Genomic DNA, 15,407 nt, shown 5'->3' with positions numbered 1-15,407 from the left:
TATTTAGTTTTGGCTCAGGACATTAACCCAGAACCAACTCACTTGAGAGGACTGCAAGGTTCATACTGGACCTAAACTGTTCAGTTTTAACCTTTATCAAACTAGAGGTATATGCTGAGCTTTACTGGTTCTTGTTACAAGACTGACAACAACATTCTGGATCATCTGAATGAATGTGAATATTTTTATAAAGTTAACAGTATGAAATAGATATGCCTTGGAAAACACATATTTGTTTATTAATGAATACAGGAATTAATCTTCCAAACATGTTTCTATCTTCTGTCCAGTAAATGTTGAGTGAAATACTAAGAGGCAAAACGAGACATTGTCGTGAAAACATAGTTCACATGTAACTATCATTTATAATCACTGTCATCAAGCATTTGGGACTGAGTCTAGTCGGAGAAATAAGACTGTACCAATCAGCTAAGTTCCCTTAGGAGGCCTGAGAAAAATTTGTGTGACAATTTTGGTGATGAATTGCTGAATTTACTCTTTGCAGATCTCGTTAGCTAGCCGCCCTGCAAAAAATCTTTCTAAGACTGGTTTGCGAACATGTGGCTACATTCACTCTAGCTTCAAGGAGAGATTCAAAGCAGTTGTATTGGAATTTAAGCTTTTTATTTTTTTTTAAATGTACATCGATTTTGGCATGGTCTATGGGAAGATTTAGGTGCCATTACAACTGGTTTAGCATCTTTAGCATCAACAAACATGATTATTTTTTTCTAGGGAGAGTCGATGGCAAACACAGAAAAGGGTAAAAAAAAAATTGTGTTGATACATTTAAAGCTTGTGAAATTTGTGGTAAATTTGTTAGGTTACCTTATATGTACACATATATTATACATATTATTGTGCTTTCGGGCATCATTCAACAGGGAAACTGCGCTTAAAGCTTTGGATTTGTTACAGTGTCAGAAAATGTTTAAAGCTATGAAGTAAAAATGCAAGCCAATAAGCATTCAACATTTGGAGCTGAGGTGTTCCCAATAAAACACGTGTTTGATCTTCACTTTCAGCTTGCAGCAACATGCAGAGCAGAAGCTTTTCTCCCCACAATATTTAATATCAACACTTCATTAGGGCAGCAGCTCCCTCTACTGGTCTCTGGGCTTTAATGGTTCCACTTTTGGAAATGTTGGACAGCTGTGAGAGAAAAAACTTGGAGCAAACTTTACTGTGAAACAAGAAATTATCAAATAAAAGAAAACATTACACACAGAAAAACTTGCCCATTTATATTTGCACTTTGACATCAAATAAAATCCTTGACCAGAGACAGTGCCCACTCAGGGGGAGCAGAACCGGTCAGCAAAGAGGATGCTCATAGAGCTGTTATGTCGGATGAAGAACAGGAAGGGGTGATCTGCAGTGAAACGTGGATAAAGACGTGCACACATAGCTAGCATATAACTGCCTGAACCAGCAGCTGCCTCGGTTCCTTCCTCATTCACCTCCACAAAAGCCTTGTGGGTGACTTTTGACAGCACCAACTCTTTGGTTTCAGACATTCCTGTCACAGACAAAAAAAAACACTTTAGGATCAAATAGTCACAACTGACTTGAAACAGTGAACCAGCAAATTTTCATCTCCCTTCTCTAGCTCTGGAATTAAAGACATTTACAATCCTCAAACTGGCATCAGTTTCCAGTTTTGATGAACAGACGTCCCACAGAGCATCAAAACCTTCAAGGAGCACCATTGTTGTCATTATAAAATCATATCTATAACCAAACGAGGCATATTTTACTTCCCCCTTCCTTTTTATTAGCCAGGTAGATGCCAGGCTCTGCTTCAAATACAGACTGTGAAATCCTTTCCACAGAAGCAAAGACCAGGGGGAGCTAATAGAAGCATGCTGGAGAACAGTCTGTGAGGAAACTGGTCACACAACCTTCCACTTCTTATGGAGCAATCAGGGGAAATGCAGGTCTTTTTCTTGTTTTCAGAGAATTTTTCTTTATTATTAGAAATAGTCACTGTTGTGAGTAATTTATTTCCTGCATGCTTACAGTGAGAGCTGTCAACCTACTCTTGACACCATGTTTTAGACTGTTATGTAATATCAAAGAAGTGGCCACTGATAGGTAAGAAAGGCCTGAAAGGATCTGGAGGAGAAACAACCATACACTGCTGACACATTTTCTTTTGAGTGTACGTCATTTATAAATTTCTGATGTGGGGTTTCAATACGTCTCACCAGAAAAGTTGCTCTTTGTGACATCAAAAGCGTCCACCATGCCCATGCTGGTCAGGATTTCCTCCAGGTCATATGTCTCCTCCATCGTGAATCGAGGCAGACTGACATCAATCTCAATATTTTTCATCCTGTCTGGATGAGTCCACTCCACAAATGTCTCATAGGTCGGCTGTTTCTCCAGCTGGGGTGGATACAATGTCAATTGTTAGATGTGTCAGTTTTCATATTTGCATTTGTGTGGGTGTGTGTGTGTGTGTGTGCATGCTTTTGTTTTTAATCCAGGTGGGGACTTACTACACACTAAGTCATGGAGGCCTCCTGTGACTGTGAAGACTTCAGGGTCCAGACAGACAGATTGAAAAATAAACATTTGTTTTTGTGTATCCTACCTTCTCCAGACCTGTTGTATCATCCTCTATCACCTCAGATAAAAAGATGAGCATGCTCAGCTTCTTCCCTTTGTAAGGCATCTCTAGGAACTGTTTCAACCAATACAATAAATATATACATATATGTATACTGGCAAAAATACAGTCTATGATACAATCACAGCTGGTCTCTCAGTAACATTCAGTCAATGTACTGATTTATGCATTAACTGACGGATTGTGTACTTGATTACCTTGCAGTTGACTTCAGGAATGAAGGCAAGAGGAAAGTAAGTTGTCTTCTTCATCGTCATCACTGGCTTTGTGTCAGTCTGAAGACAAACCAAAGAAGCACTCTTTGATAGTGAGGAAATACAATGGTGTGAAGCATATTTTTTACCTGTGCTGAGCAATATTTGCATTCCAATATTGTTAAAAATGATCGAGTGGCTGCAAGAAAGTAAATAAACACAAGAAATCTATTTGAATCTATTATTAGACATTTGTCTCACAATGCTTGACAAAAGCATGTTAAAAATTACTTTCGGTATCCAGTCCTTCCAAACAGGGTAATACACTACTTATCCTCAACTGTACCAGAGGCCTTCACATACAGGTCATCAGATACTGTAGTGAGTTTCAGAAACTCAGACATGTGCACTTGCACCTTGTTGACTTTAAACTAAGCGCGATGAGTGTCAGAGCTTGAGAATTTTGCACTCCACAATAAACTTTATAATAAACTATGGGATTAATCTCACATTAAAAATCAGAATAAATTAAAAAATGATTGAAGTTCATAGACTATTGAAGATACTGGTGTGTGTCAGTGTGTACGGTTCACCTTTTGTCTGCTTCTCCACCCAGCTGTTGATCTTGACCCTGAACTGCTCACACATGTTTTTGAAGTCCATTGACTCCAGCTCTGCATTGTAATGCATCCTTGATTGTTTTAAGAAATCCTGAAACCGCAAACAACACATTTATGAATTCATCCTAAAGGAGTCGTCCATCATCACTCATTTATTCATTCAATAGAAATTAGACATATTACAGCGTAGTTGTTTCCCTGCTTGTTCACTCACACATTCATAGATTTTTTAGTGTTCCTAGTCTCTCATGCACCTCCACCTCACATAACTTAAAGACACACACTTTATGTACACTACCAGTGAAAAATTTGGACACACCTTCTCATTGAATGGATTTTCTTTATCTTCACGACTATTTACATTGTAGATTTACACTGAAAACATCAAAACTATGAATGAATTTATGTAGGAAACAAAAAAGTGTGAAAATAAGTCAAAACATGTTTTATATTTTAGATTCTTTAAAACAGCCGCCCTTTGCGTTGATTACTGCTTTGCACTCTTGGCATTCTCTCAATGAGCTTCATGAGGTAGTCACCTGAAATGGTTTTCCAACAGCACTTGTTGGCCCTTTTGCCTTCACTCTGCAGTCCATCTCATCCCAAACCATGTGGATTGGGTTTAGGTCAGGTGACTGTGGAGGCCAGGTCATGTGACCTAAGCAGCACTCCATCACTCTCCTTCTTGGTCAAACAGCCCTTACACATCTGGAGATGTGTTTGGGATCACTGTCCTGTTGAAAAATAAATGATGGTCCAACTAAAGGAAAACCGGATGGGATGGCATGTTGCTGCAGGATGCTGAGGTAGTCATGCTGGTTCAGTGTGCTTCAGTTTTGAATAAATCTTCAACAGTGTCACCAGCAAAGCACCCCCACACCATCACACCTCCTCCTCCATGCTTCATGGTGGGAACCATGCATGTAGAGATCATCTGTTCACCTTTTCTGTGTCGCACAAAGACACAGCGGGTGGAACCAAAGATTTCAAATATGGACTCATCAGACCAAAGCACAGATTTCCACTGGTCTAATGTCCATTCTTCATGTTTCTTGGCCCAAACAAATTTTTAATCTGGTTGCTTTTTCTGAGTAGTGGTTTCTTAGCAGCTATTTGACCATAAAGGCCTGATTCAGTCTACTCTGAACAGCTGATGTAGAGATGTGTCTGCTACTAGACCTCTGTGGCATTTATCTGGGCTCTAATCTGAGCTGCTGTTAACTTGCCATTTCTGAGGCTGGTGACTCAGATGAACTTATCCTCAGCAGCAGAGGTGATTCTTGGTCTTCCTTTCCTCCTGTCCTCATGTGAGCCAGTTTTGTTGTAGCACTTGATGGTTTTTGCGACTGCACTTGGGGATACATTCAAAGTTTTTGCAATTTTCCAGCCTGACTGACCTTCAGTTCCTAAAGTAATGATGGACTGTCGTTTCTCTTTACTTAGCTGATTGGTTCTTGCTATAATATGTACTCTGACAGTTGTCATATAGGGCTGTCAACTGTTTACTAACCTGACTTCTGTACAACACAGCAGATTGTCCCAACCCCATTTAGAAGGCAAGAAATTCCACAAATGAACCTTGACAAGACACGCCTGTGAAGTGAAAACCATTTCAGGTTCTACCTCATGAAACTCATGGAGAGAATGCCAAGAGTGTGCAAAGCAGTAATCAAAGCAGAGTCCCTGTTTTGAAGAATCTAAAATATAAAACATGTTTTGATTTATTTCAATCTTTTTTGTTTGCTACATAATTTCATATCTGTTCATTCATAGTTTTGATGCCTTCAGTGAGAATCTACAATGTAAATAGTCATGAAAATAAATAAAAACCATTAAATGGAAAGGTGTGTCCAAACTTTTGACTGGTGGTGTACTACAGAAAGAGAGAGACTCATAAAGACGCACATCAACATACATGATGAAAAGAACTCACCTCTTTAAATGTGTAGGACTTCTCTCCATACTCTGTTGGCAGCATTGAGAGCAATCGAAGCACCTGGTGTCTTGAGACGACTCAGCAGTTGGCCAAAGCTAGTGTGGACATCATCCTGACAATCCTGGAATTTCAAGGTCTGTATGCCGAGATGAATGGTGTTACAGAAAGACACACAAAGAAAACAATTTTTAAATTTGCAACATGTCCTGTATACTGTTTTTGTTATATTTTTCAAAGTGAATGCAGGAAGTTTAACTTCTGTGAGACTGACTTGTCACTACATTCAATGCTGAAGTGATACCAACACAATAGATAACACAGAAACAGATACATACAGTAAAGTTTCAGTTTTCTATGGTTAAACTAGATCCACAGTTCTTTGCAGCTGCCGTTCAGATCAAAACCAGCCCACCCTGCTATCCCATGACTGTACTCTGCAGGAACTCTGTTCTGAACTATAATTTTCAGTGTGTGTGTGAACTATACCTCTGACATTTGAATGGCTGTGTTGCCTCTGGCTCCCAGCATCACCATAGCCATGGCTGAAGAGATGCTAAAAGTAGAGAAGAAGATGTTTGTGGTCTGGTTATCATCACTCAGCTTTTTGAAGAGAGCCAGAGAGATGGTGGTGTTGGCCAATGTGTCTGATACAAAGAGAACAGAGTATTAAATATGAAAAACTTATTGCAACATTATCTGATTAGTCTTTTTCTTTTTGGTAATTTCCGCTTGAATTGATTACCATGTGAACATCTGTAACTTTTAGACTTTTATCAAAAGGACTTTTTTAGATCCAGATCACAGTAGTTACTCAATAAAACATCAAATACAGTGTTCATGCAGTAAGAAACTGGTTCATCAAATGATCATTTTTCACCTGATAATTGACAAGTAATAAACAAGGTGAAGTTCATTTAAACATATTCAAATAAGTTTTCCTTTTTATTGGCACAAAGGCACAATTCATATGTACACATTGTTTTGTCTGGCATTAAAAAAATAGAGCTTCTTGTCACTCTCAAACTGACAGATTTGTAGATGAAGTATAAATTGTACATTTTTCTGCTTAAGATGTTGTATTTAGTCATGTTCGTAAGCGATCTGAACACTATGACAAATTGGTCACATATCTGAAATTGATTTGCTGTTAAGTAAATTTACACTGTGGGTTCTGCACCTAATAGAACAGAGATTATAAAATTGTTTATTCTATTGGTATTCATTACAGAGAATATTTATTCAATGGTGGTTAATACACTGCTCGTCCAAAAGAAGCTCCTCGCTGCTTCATCTACAGTTAAATAAGTCATTGCTGCTGAAACATATTCGTCCCTGCAGTAATTATCCATTTGAAGGCTCTTACCTATTTATTTAGTTAAATCCAGGTGGTGGATTTTTTGGACAGGCAGTGTAATAATTTGCTTAAGAGCCTTTTCTAGTGCTTCATTAGTTGTGTTCCCTCCTCCGCTTCCTGGTTCACGTAATTTGGTAAAATAAAATAACATCACAGAGACTACAGCCTGAACTCTTGTTCCTCTTTTGACAGGAATGTCTTCAGCAAACGACCTGGTATTGTCTAAAGTCACCCACAAAGCCTTTGTGGATGTGAATGAGGAAGGAACTGAGGCTGCAGCTGCTACTGGGGGTGTCATATCGAACTCTGTTCCTGAAATGTTCTCAGCAGACCACCACTTCCTCTTCTTCATCTGACATAACCCTAGCAGCACTATTCTCTTTGCCGGTAAATTCTGCTCCCCTGTGTAAGCACTGCAGCATGGATTTTGAGACAGTCTGCTCCCTTAAAAGGGTCTGTGTAGAGTTTAGATATTCTATTTATATATTGTTACATATCTTGTTGTGGCATTTTAAGATTGAACAAGTCATAAAATTAGATAAATAGGATGTGTGAATCAAATTTAAGAGCTAACAAAGATAAGATCGGAAGACCTAACATGTTAACTAAAGTTATTAGTACACTGAATAATCGTGACAACGTCATGTTTTTATTCTTTTCGTTCAGCCCAACCGACCGCTCCTGAACAACTGGCTTTCTTCCTACCAGACCGACCAGGTCCTGTCTTTTTTTTTTTTTTTTTTGTAGTGGTTCGGTTCTACTTTTTTGTGTAGTTCGACCGACGGGGCAGCCGGGCCGCTCACCTGGTTTATTTAAGTAAACTAAATCAATCAGCCTACACACTGCTCTTCATGAATGGGATTTCTATTACTTTTAGAACAAAAAAAGGTTGGCAGTTCATTCTCAAAACAGCTGCCTCTGATTGCTTCTGGATGATGGTCCTCCTTGACAGACCTGTATGAGGAGGGTGGGGATAAAAATAAATTATTTATTTCAAGGTTGTTTTGCAAATAAGTTTGGCTTGTTAACAGATCAACGAATATTTGTTTTAAAAATGCTATCGACATAAAATGCTTACATTTATTAAGTAATAGGGCTTAATAACACATGGAATGTAATATATTTTGAACTCATGGGAAGACAGTTGCGCTTAGTGGGAACAATGAAGTTAGGCTTTGGCCTGCAGGATGGCTGGCAGGTCAGGAGTCAGTTTGGTGGTTGAGATGCGAAGGACGTCACAGAGATGGTCGTTTGTCATTTTGGTTCTCAATCTGCCTTTGTTCAGCATCAACAGAGAAAATATTTGTTCACATACGTATGTTGAGCCAAGCAGACTCATCATTCTTTTTGCTTAGCGTCTCATCAGAGGAAACTTGGCTTCTTCCAAGCTCAGGTAGATGTCAAGTAAGGAAAGAAGTTGATGTTGATTCTTCAGAGAATCCTCACACTGCATTTCTATAAGTTCAAATTGCAGAATCTCTTCCACTTCTTCTGCATTTTTCATGAAGGGAGTCACAAACAGCTTGATTTCAATGTCAATGGCAGAAAAATCTTGGAAGCGCCAAGAAAATTCTGTCATGAGAGATGTGATCACAGAGACATATTTCCCCTTTTTATCAGAGAGATCGGCCTTTGGAAATGCAGATCTGATTTCGGACCATGTGGGAAAGTGTGCGACATTGAAAGTGCGTACACAGTAGCACAGTAATATATATAGAAATAACATAAAGATCCTGTAACAAAAATGTAATTTAAAAAAAAAAATATATATATATATATATATATAAAAATTAATTGACTGATGTCAGCATTAAAACTGCCTAGATTTTAAATTTTTCACTTAAAGTGAAGATCTGTGAAAATCTTTTTTTAACCTCATAACATGTCCATATGGTGATTTTATTATGCAAAAAGATTTATCATAAGAAACATAAGCAGTCAACATCACAGCTGAGCATTTCCACCTTAATACTGCAGTGTTCGATGACTCAACATACAAAATCGATGACATAAACATGAAAAATGTAAGAGGGTTATTGATGATTTTGGTTTCTGTTCTGATCATTTAACAGCTAAATCCCCCCCAACTCAAATAATCCATATCACTATTATATAAAGTCATATTTCATTTGTCTCTGGCTCAGTGTGTCTTTATAACACAAGTCTTCTCTGGCTGTTCACAGATCCTGAAAGACAAGACTGATGATGCCAATAAGACTGATGATGATGCCAGTAAGATTGATGATGTCAGCAGCAATGACTCCCAGCCCCAGTGTGAGCTCAACAAGCCTGTCGATGTCCACGCCGACTTCAGCAAACTGCTGAGTGAACTCAACAAGAACGATGCTCCGTATGCCCTCAGTCTTGCCAACAGGCTGTATGGGGAGAAGTCTTACCAGTTTATTGAGGTGTGTATGTGAGTGGACTGCAGCTCTGTGCTTTGGTGTGTAGATAAATACACTGCAACCTTTGCTTAATCTCAAAGCTGTAAATGTGTGGCATTATTCACAGTTATCTGGATCCTTCCTCACTCAAGGTTTTCACATCCATTCATTTGCATAGAAGACAGGGAAAAGCATTGAGATCCATCGATGTAAATGACAGAAATACATACAGCAACTAGGAGTATAACAAAACCTACGGTGGAAAAACCCAGGATGCCTTCAGGAGAAGTTTCTGATGCTTTAGATAAAAAAAGAAACCCAACATTCTTGGACTATGCTGTTATAGGATCATTAATTCCATCCTATAATCAAACAACTGAAAACATGTCAACATACAACTGAGCTGCATCAAGATGGAGTCCCTTCTGCTTGTGAATGTGTTAAAATCAGTATTTAATCATGGTGTGAATATTTTAATGTGTTTTTTATGATTTCAGGAGTTTTTAGCAGACATCAAAAAGGAATACAAAGCTGAGCTTGAGTCAGTGGACTTCAAAAGCAGCGCAGAGGAGGTCAGGGTCAACATCAGTGAATGGGTGGAGAAGCAGACACAAGGTGGGTATCAGAATTAGCATTCACTCCACAGTGTGTAAATCTGAGACCAACTCCAAAACCTCTCTGTTAGCACTTCATTCACTCAGAAAAGGTTGCCTCTGAACATGATCAGATCAAGTTTGTCACCACAATGTAGCTGGAAAAACAGTGTAGTAATATAGAAATGTAATTTCAGTGATTTGCCCTATTTAAGAAATTACTTTCTCTAAAATTGGGTCATAAACCTTTGGTTGGCATTTATGTGTTCTGTTGCAAACCAGTTTTCTTCATACACATCTAACCAAAAATCATCTTCAAAGTGAATTCTGAGAGATCAGTCCAGGAATAATATTTTTTTCTATTTACAGTTTTTCCAGTTCTCAGGTAAATTTACATCCACTATGAAGTGACAAAATCCTGGGGTTGTACCTTGTTTGGGTGAATATATTTAAATCAGTCTAACTACTTTAGAAAGTAGCAGCCCAACTCTACAAGATCCATCAAGAGAGTTCAACAATTCATGGTGCTGCATTTCCAGGTTACATATGTGTTCAGAAGTGATTTTGAAATGTCTTTTAAGGCCTGTAAGGTTTTGCTGCTTAACATATTCACCATCTATCCCCATCTGAGCCACAGTGCAGCATAGTATGTATGAGTAAGATAATTTCAGATTAAAAATAATAGGATGTAGGGACTTACCCCCGAGTAATATAGGGCCGTTTTATTCCCCACAGTGGTTTCCAGTATGTCTTTTAAAACTTTTTACGTCATCTCCCAAATGTCATTCGCCTCTTGTTTTACTTTGGAGGGGCTTGTACTGCAACTTGTTTCAGTGCAGCTCTGTTGATAATGATGATGATGTCTGTGGGCATTTCTGTTCACCAGGTAAAATCAAGGACTTGCTGGGGAAGAACGCGGTGGACGGTCTGACCAGGCTGGTACTGGTCAATGCCATCTACTTTAAAGGCAACTGGAACCAGAAGTTCAACGAGAAGGATACTGCTGATGCAGCCTTTAAAATAAACAAGGTAACACTGCACACAGGCAGCACTGGATGGAAAATACTGATGAACAAAAGCAGCTATCTGGGTTTCTGACCAGATTATCCATCCATTATCTATACACCACTTAATCCTCATTAGGGTCACACCTGTCCACACCTGTAATGTGTGAGAAAGTGTGCAAACACACACCAGTATTGCATAGCAGTCCTGGGACCTGCCCTTTCTTTGTTTCTCAGAAAGTGATTCATTAGTCTTAGTTGTTTCCTCAGATGGAAAGTTTCACTAGGATCAAAAAACACTAAAGATAAATATATAAGGATCAATGTGCAGTGACTTGCAAAAGTATTCACACCTCTTGACATTTTTTGTGTTTTGTTGCCTCACAACCTGGAATTAAAATGGATTGTTTGAGGGTTGGGGCTGCACAGTGGGGTAGTGGTTAGCACTTTCGCCTTACAGCAAGAAGGTCCCTGGTTCGCGTCCCGGCTTTCCCGGGATCTTTCTGCATGGAGTTTGCATGTTCTCCCTGTGCATGCGTGGGTTTTCTCCGGGTACTCCGGCTTCCTCCCACAGTCCAAAAATATGCTGAGGTTAATTGATTACTCTAAATTGCCCGTAGGTGTGAATGTGTGAGTGATTGTTTGTCTCTGTATGTAGCCCTGCGACAGACTGGTGACCTGTCTAGGGTGTCCCCTGCCTTCACCCGAGTCAGCTGGGATAGGCTCCAGCCCCCCCATGACCCTAGTGAGGATTAAGCGGTGTATAGATAATGGATGGATGGATGGATGGATGTTTGAGGGTTTGCACTGTTTAATTTACAGAACATGCCTACAACCTTGAAGATGTGATTTTTTTTTTACTGTGAAGCAAACAAAAAATAGGACAAAATAACAGACATCAATGTGCATAACTATTCACCCCCCTAAAGTCAGTACTTTGTAGAGCCATCTTTTGCGGTAATCACAGCTGCAAGTCGTTTTTGATAGGTCTCTATGAGCTTGCCACATCTTGCCAATGGAATTTTTGCCCATTCCACAAGGGAAAACTGTTCCAGCTCCTTCGAGTTTGATGGTTTGCACTTGTGAACAGCAATCTTTAAGTCTGAACAGAGATTCTCAATTGGATTGATCATTGTCCTGCTGGAAGGTGAACCTCCATCCTAGTTTCAGATCTCTTACAGACTGGTGCAGGTTTTGCTCAAGAACATCCCTATATTCAGCACCATCCATCTTTCCCTCAACTTAGACCAATTTCCCTGTCCCTACTGTTGAAAAACATCCCCAAAGCATGATGCTACCACCACCATGTTTCACAGTGGGGAAGATGTTCTAGGGTTGATGAGATGTGTTGGGTGTGCGCCAGATGTAAAGTTAAATTTTAGTCTCTTCTGACCAGAGCACCTTCCTCCATACATTTTGGGAGTCTCCCACATGCCTTTTTGCAAACTCAAAACATGGCTTCTTATTTGTAGCTGAAAGTAATGGCTTCCTTCTGATCACTCTTCCATAAGGTCCAGCTCTACGGAGTGTACGGCTTATTGTGGTCCTACGGACAGATACTCCAGTCTCTGCTGTGGAACTCTGCAGCTCCTCCAGGGTTACCTTTGCTCTCTGTGCTGCCTCTCTGATTAATGCTGTCCTTGCTTGGTCCATGAATTTTGCTGGGCTGCCCTCTCTTGGCAGGTTTATGGGGTGTCATGTTCTTTCCATTTGATTATGATGGATTTAATGGTGCTCTTTTTTATAACCCAACCCTGATCTGTACTTCTCAAAAACTTTGTCCCTGACTTGTTTAGAGAGTTCCTTGGCCCTCATTGTTTGGTTAGAGGTGCCTCTTGCTTAGGTGTTGCAGCCTCTGGGGCCTTTCAGAAAAGCTGACAGATCATATGACACTTAGATTGCACACAGGTGGACTTCATTTCACTAATTATGTGACTTCTGAAGTAACTGGTTGCACCAGAGCTTTTAAGGGGCTTCATAACAAAGGAGCTGAATACATATGCCAATTATCAGTTTTTTATTTAAAAAAAAATTTTTTTCACGAATATGTTCCTCATTTCACTTCAAAACGTAGACTAGTTTGTACAGATCCATCAAATAAAATTCAGATAAAAATTCCTTCAAAATTAGATGTTGCAATGTAACAAAATAAGTGAGAAGTCAAAGGGGGTGAATATTTTTGCAAGGCACTGTAGGTGAGAGCTGTAGTGTGAATTTTATGTCAGAAATCGGATTTAACTATGAAACAAGGACACATGCAGTGATGTGGGCAGAAGACAGAATACAAAACGCTTTGAATGTATTATACATGAGTATGAAGGGGTGTCCGATTTAACCAGGAAACTATTTGTTCTTTCTTTTTAGAATGATACTAAGGAGGTGAAGATGATGCGGCTGACCAGTACATTTCCTGTCGCTGTCATTCCAGAGCTCAACTGTCGGGTAACGTCCAATATAATACATATAATATACAAGGGGTTTTCTTCTTACAAACATCAACCTGTTTTACTGGATGAAGAATTCAAATTGTCTTTAATTGAAATGAAATCAAACACCTAATGTTTCTGGGCAGGTGCTTGAGATGCCCTACAAAGGAAAGGACCTCAGCATGCTCATCTTCCTGCCTGATCAGATAGAGGATGATTCAACAGGTTTGGAGAAGGTAGGACACATACACACACACAGTAAACAACTGGACAACACTGATTTAAACAAACTGATGAGTGACATTGTGTCCACACTAGCTTGAGAGCAAGCTGACCTATGAGAAGTTTGTGGAGTGGACTAGTCCAGTCACGAAGAATGAAATTGAGGTCCAGGTGAGCCTGCCTCGATTCAAGTTGGAGGAGAAGTACGACATGAAGGATGTCCTGGTCAGCATGGGCATGGTGGATGCCTTTGACACTGCAAAGAGTGACTTCTCTGGTGAGACATTTGAAACAAACGTAAAAGCTGCATAATTATTCTAAGAGCACCACATATCACACCAGGCAAATGAAATAACATCACAGAAACTACAACCTGGGCTCTTTCTCCTCTTTTGACAGGAATGTCTTCAGCAAACGACCTGGTACTGTCTAAAGTCGTCCACAAAGCCTTTGTGGATGTGAACGAGGAAGGAACTGAGGCTGCAGCTGCCACTGGGGGTGTCGCTATCAACCTTGTCTCTTCCTGAAATGTTCACAGCAGACCACCCTTCCTCTTCTTCATCCGACATAACCCCAGCAGCACTATTCTCTTTGCGGTAAATTCTGCTCCCCTATGTGAGCATGCAGCATAAATTTTGCGGCTTCCTGCTTCCTTAAAGACGTGTCTGTGTCCAGTTTATAATATTCAATTTATATATTATTGTACATCTGTCTGTATCAGCTCAAATTCTTGGACTGACTACAGTGCATGGTGTATTTTATAGTGATGGATGGCATTTAGTGAAAACTCCTGTGTCTTTTGCTCATGACAGTCAGTGTTATAAAAACACGGTTGTTTTACAGTTTTTGACCAGTTGTCAAAATTCCATGTCACGCCCTTGTGCCTGTCTTTTGTTGCTTTCGTACCTGCATTGAAGTATCTCAAGAAGATTTTGTCAGCCAGTGAATCCAGCGACTATTGCTATGTCCCATAAAAAATGCAATAAAGGAGTGTTGGTTGAAAGCGCTCTGTCTTGTTTTATCGTTACAAAAATGAGTCATTTTTCGTTGTCAGTGCTCATGCAAAGGTAGTGAAAAGTCTGAAGAGCTGTGTCAATGAGGCAATGCATGGCAAATGTATTTATATAGTACATTTCATACCCCTAAAGGCTCTACCCAGAGTTAACACAATTCAAACAAGCAAAAGCACACAGAATCAAACATACTAACAAATTACATTGGAATTTAAGAGACAAGTAATTAAAAGCAATGGTTAAAAAACTAGGACTTTTACTTAGATTTAAAAACTGTCAGCATTGTTTCAAAGGTTTCTCACCTTTTTTCTCCCACGTTTTGTATAAATGAAAGCTAAAGGCAGCTTCACCATATTTAGTTTTGGCTCAGGACATTAACCCAGAACCAACTCACTCGAGAGGACTGCAAGGTTCATACTGGACCTAAACTGTTCAGTTTTAACCTTTATCAAACTAGAGGTATATGCTGAGCTTTACTGGTTCTTGTTACAAGACTGACAACAACATTCTGGATCATCTGAATGAATGTGAATATTTTTATAAAGTTAACAGTATGAAATAGATATGCCTTGGAAAACACATATTTGTTTATTAATGAATACAGGAATTAATCTTCCAAACATGTTTCTATCTTCTGTCCAGTAAATGTTGAGTGAAATACTAAGAGGCAAAACGAGACATTGTCGTGAAAACATAGTTCACATGTAACTATCATATAATCACTGTCATCAAGCATTTGGGACTGAGTCTAGTCGGAGAAATAAGACTGTACCAATCAGCAAGTTCCCTTAGGAGGCCTGAGAAAAATTTGTGTGACAATTTTGGTGATGAATTGCTGAATTTACTCTTTGCAGATCTCGTTAGCTAGCCGCCCTGCAAAAAATCTTTCTAAGACTGGTTTGCGAACATGTGGCTACATTCACTCTAGCTTCAAGGAGAGATTCAAAGCAGTTGTATTGGAATTTAAGCTTTTTATTTTTTTTTAAATGTACATCGATTTTGGCATGGTCTATGGGAAGATTTAGGTGC

The 15,407-nt window shown here is 39.3% G+C and overlaps 1 protein-coding gene and 1 pseudogene across 1 annotated transcript; one reads left to right on the top strand and one right to left on the bottom strand.

Annotated features, from left to right (window-relative positions):
• Positions 1-196: 196 nt before the first annotated feature.
• On the bottom strand, positions 197-6,048 carry LOC129348048 (leukocyte elastase inhibitor-like; annotated as a pseudogene).
• A 1,093-nt stretch (positions 6,049-7,141) lies between these two features.
• LOC111565413 (leukocyte elastase inhibitor-like) lies at positions 7,142-13,907 on the top strand. Its single transcript, XM_055007299.1, has 8 exons — positions 7,142-7,189; positions 8,920-9,144; positions 9,618-9,735; positions 10,600-10,742; positions 13,082-13,159; positions 13,290-13,379; positions 13,462-13,642; positions 13,765-13,907. The coding sequence occupies exons 1-8, from the start codon at positions 7,157-7,159 to the stop codon at positions 13,890-13,892; spliced, it is 996 nt and encodes a 331-aa protein (XP_054863274.1). The 5' UTR covers positions 7,142-7,156; the 3' UTR covers positions 13,893-13,907.
• The last annotated feature ends 1,500 nt before the right edge of the window (positions 13,908-15,407 follow it).

This window comes from Amphiprion ocellaris, chromosome 22 (genome assembly GCF_022539595.1).
Source record: "Amphiprion ocellaris isolate individual 3 ecotype Okinawa chromosome 22, ASM2253959v1, whole genome shotgun sequence".
Lineage (NCBI taxonomy): Eukaryota > Metazoa > Chordata > Actinopteri > Pomacentridae > Amphiprion > Amphiprion ocellaris.
Note: the sequence above shows the minus strand (reverse complement) of the source record. Positions and strands in the feature narration are given on the sequence as shown.

Bases quoted from the DNA above. Each gene is read 5' to 3' on its own strand.
- LOC111565413 (XM_055007299.1), top strand. From the start codon at position 7,157: ATGGATTTTGAGACAGTCTGCTCCCTTAAAAGG. The intron at 9,145-9,617 runs GTGTGTATGTGA...TTATGATTTCAG, and splicing joins AGTCTTACCAGTTTATTGAG to GAGTTTTTAGCAGACATCAA. The intron at 13,643-13,764 runs GTGAGACATTTG...CTCTTTTGACAG, and splicing joins TGCAAAGAGTGACTTCTCTG to GAATGTCTTCAGCAAACGAC.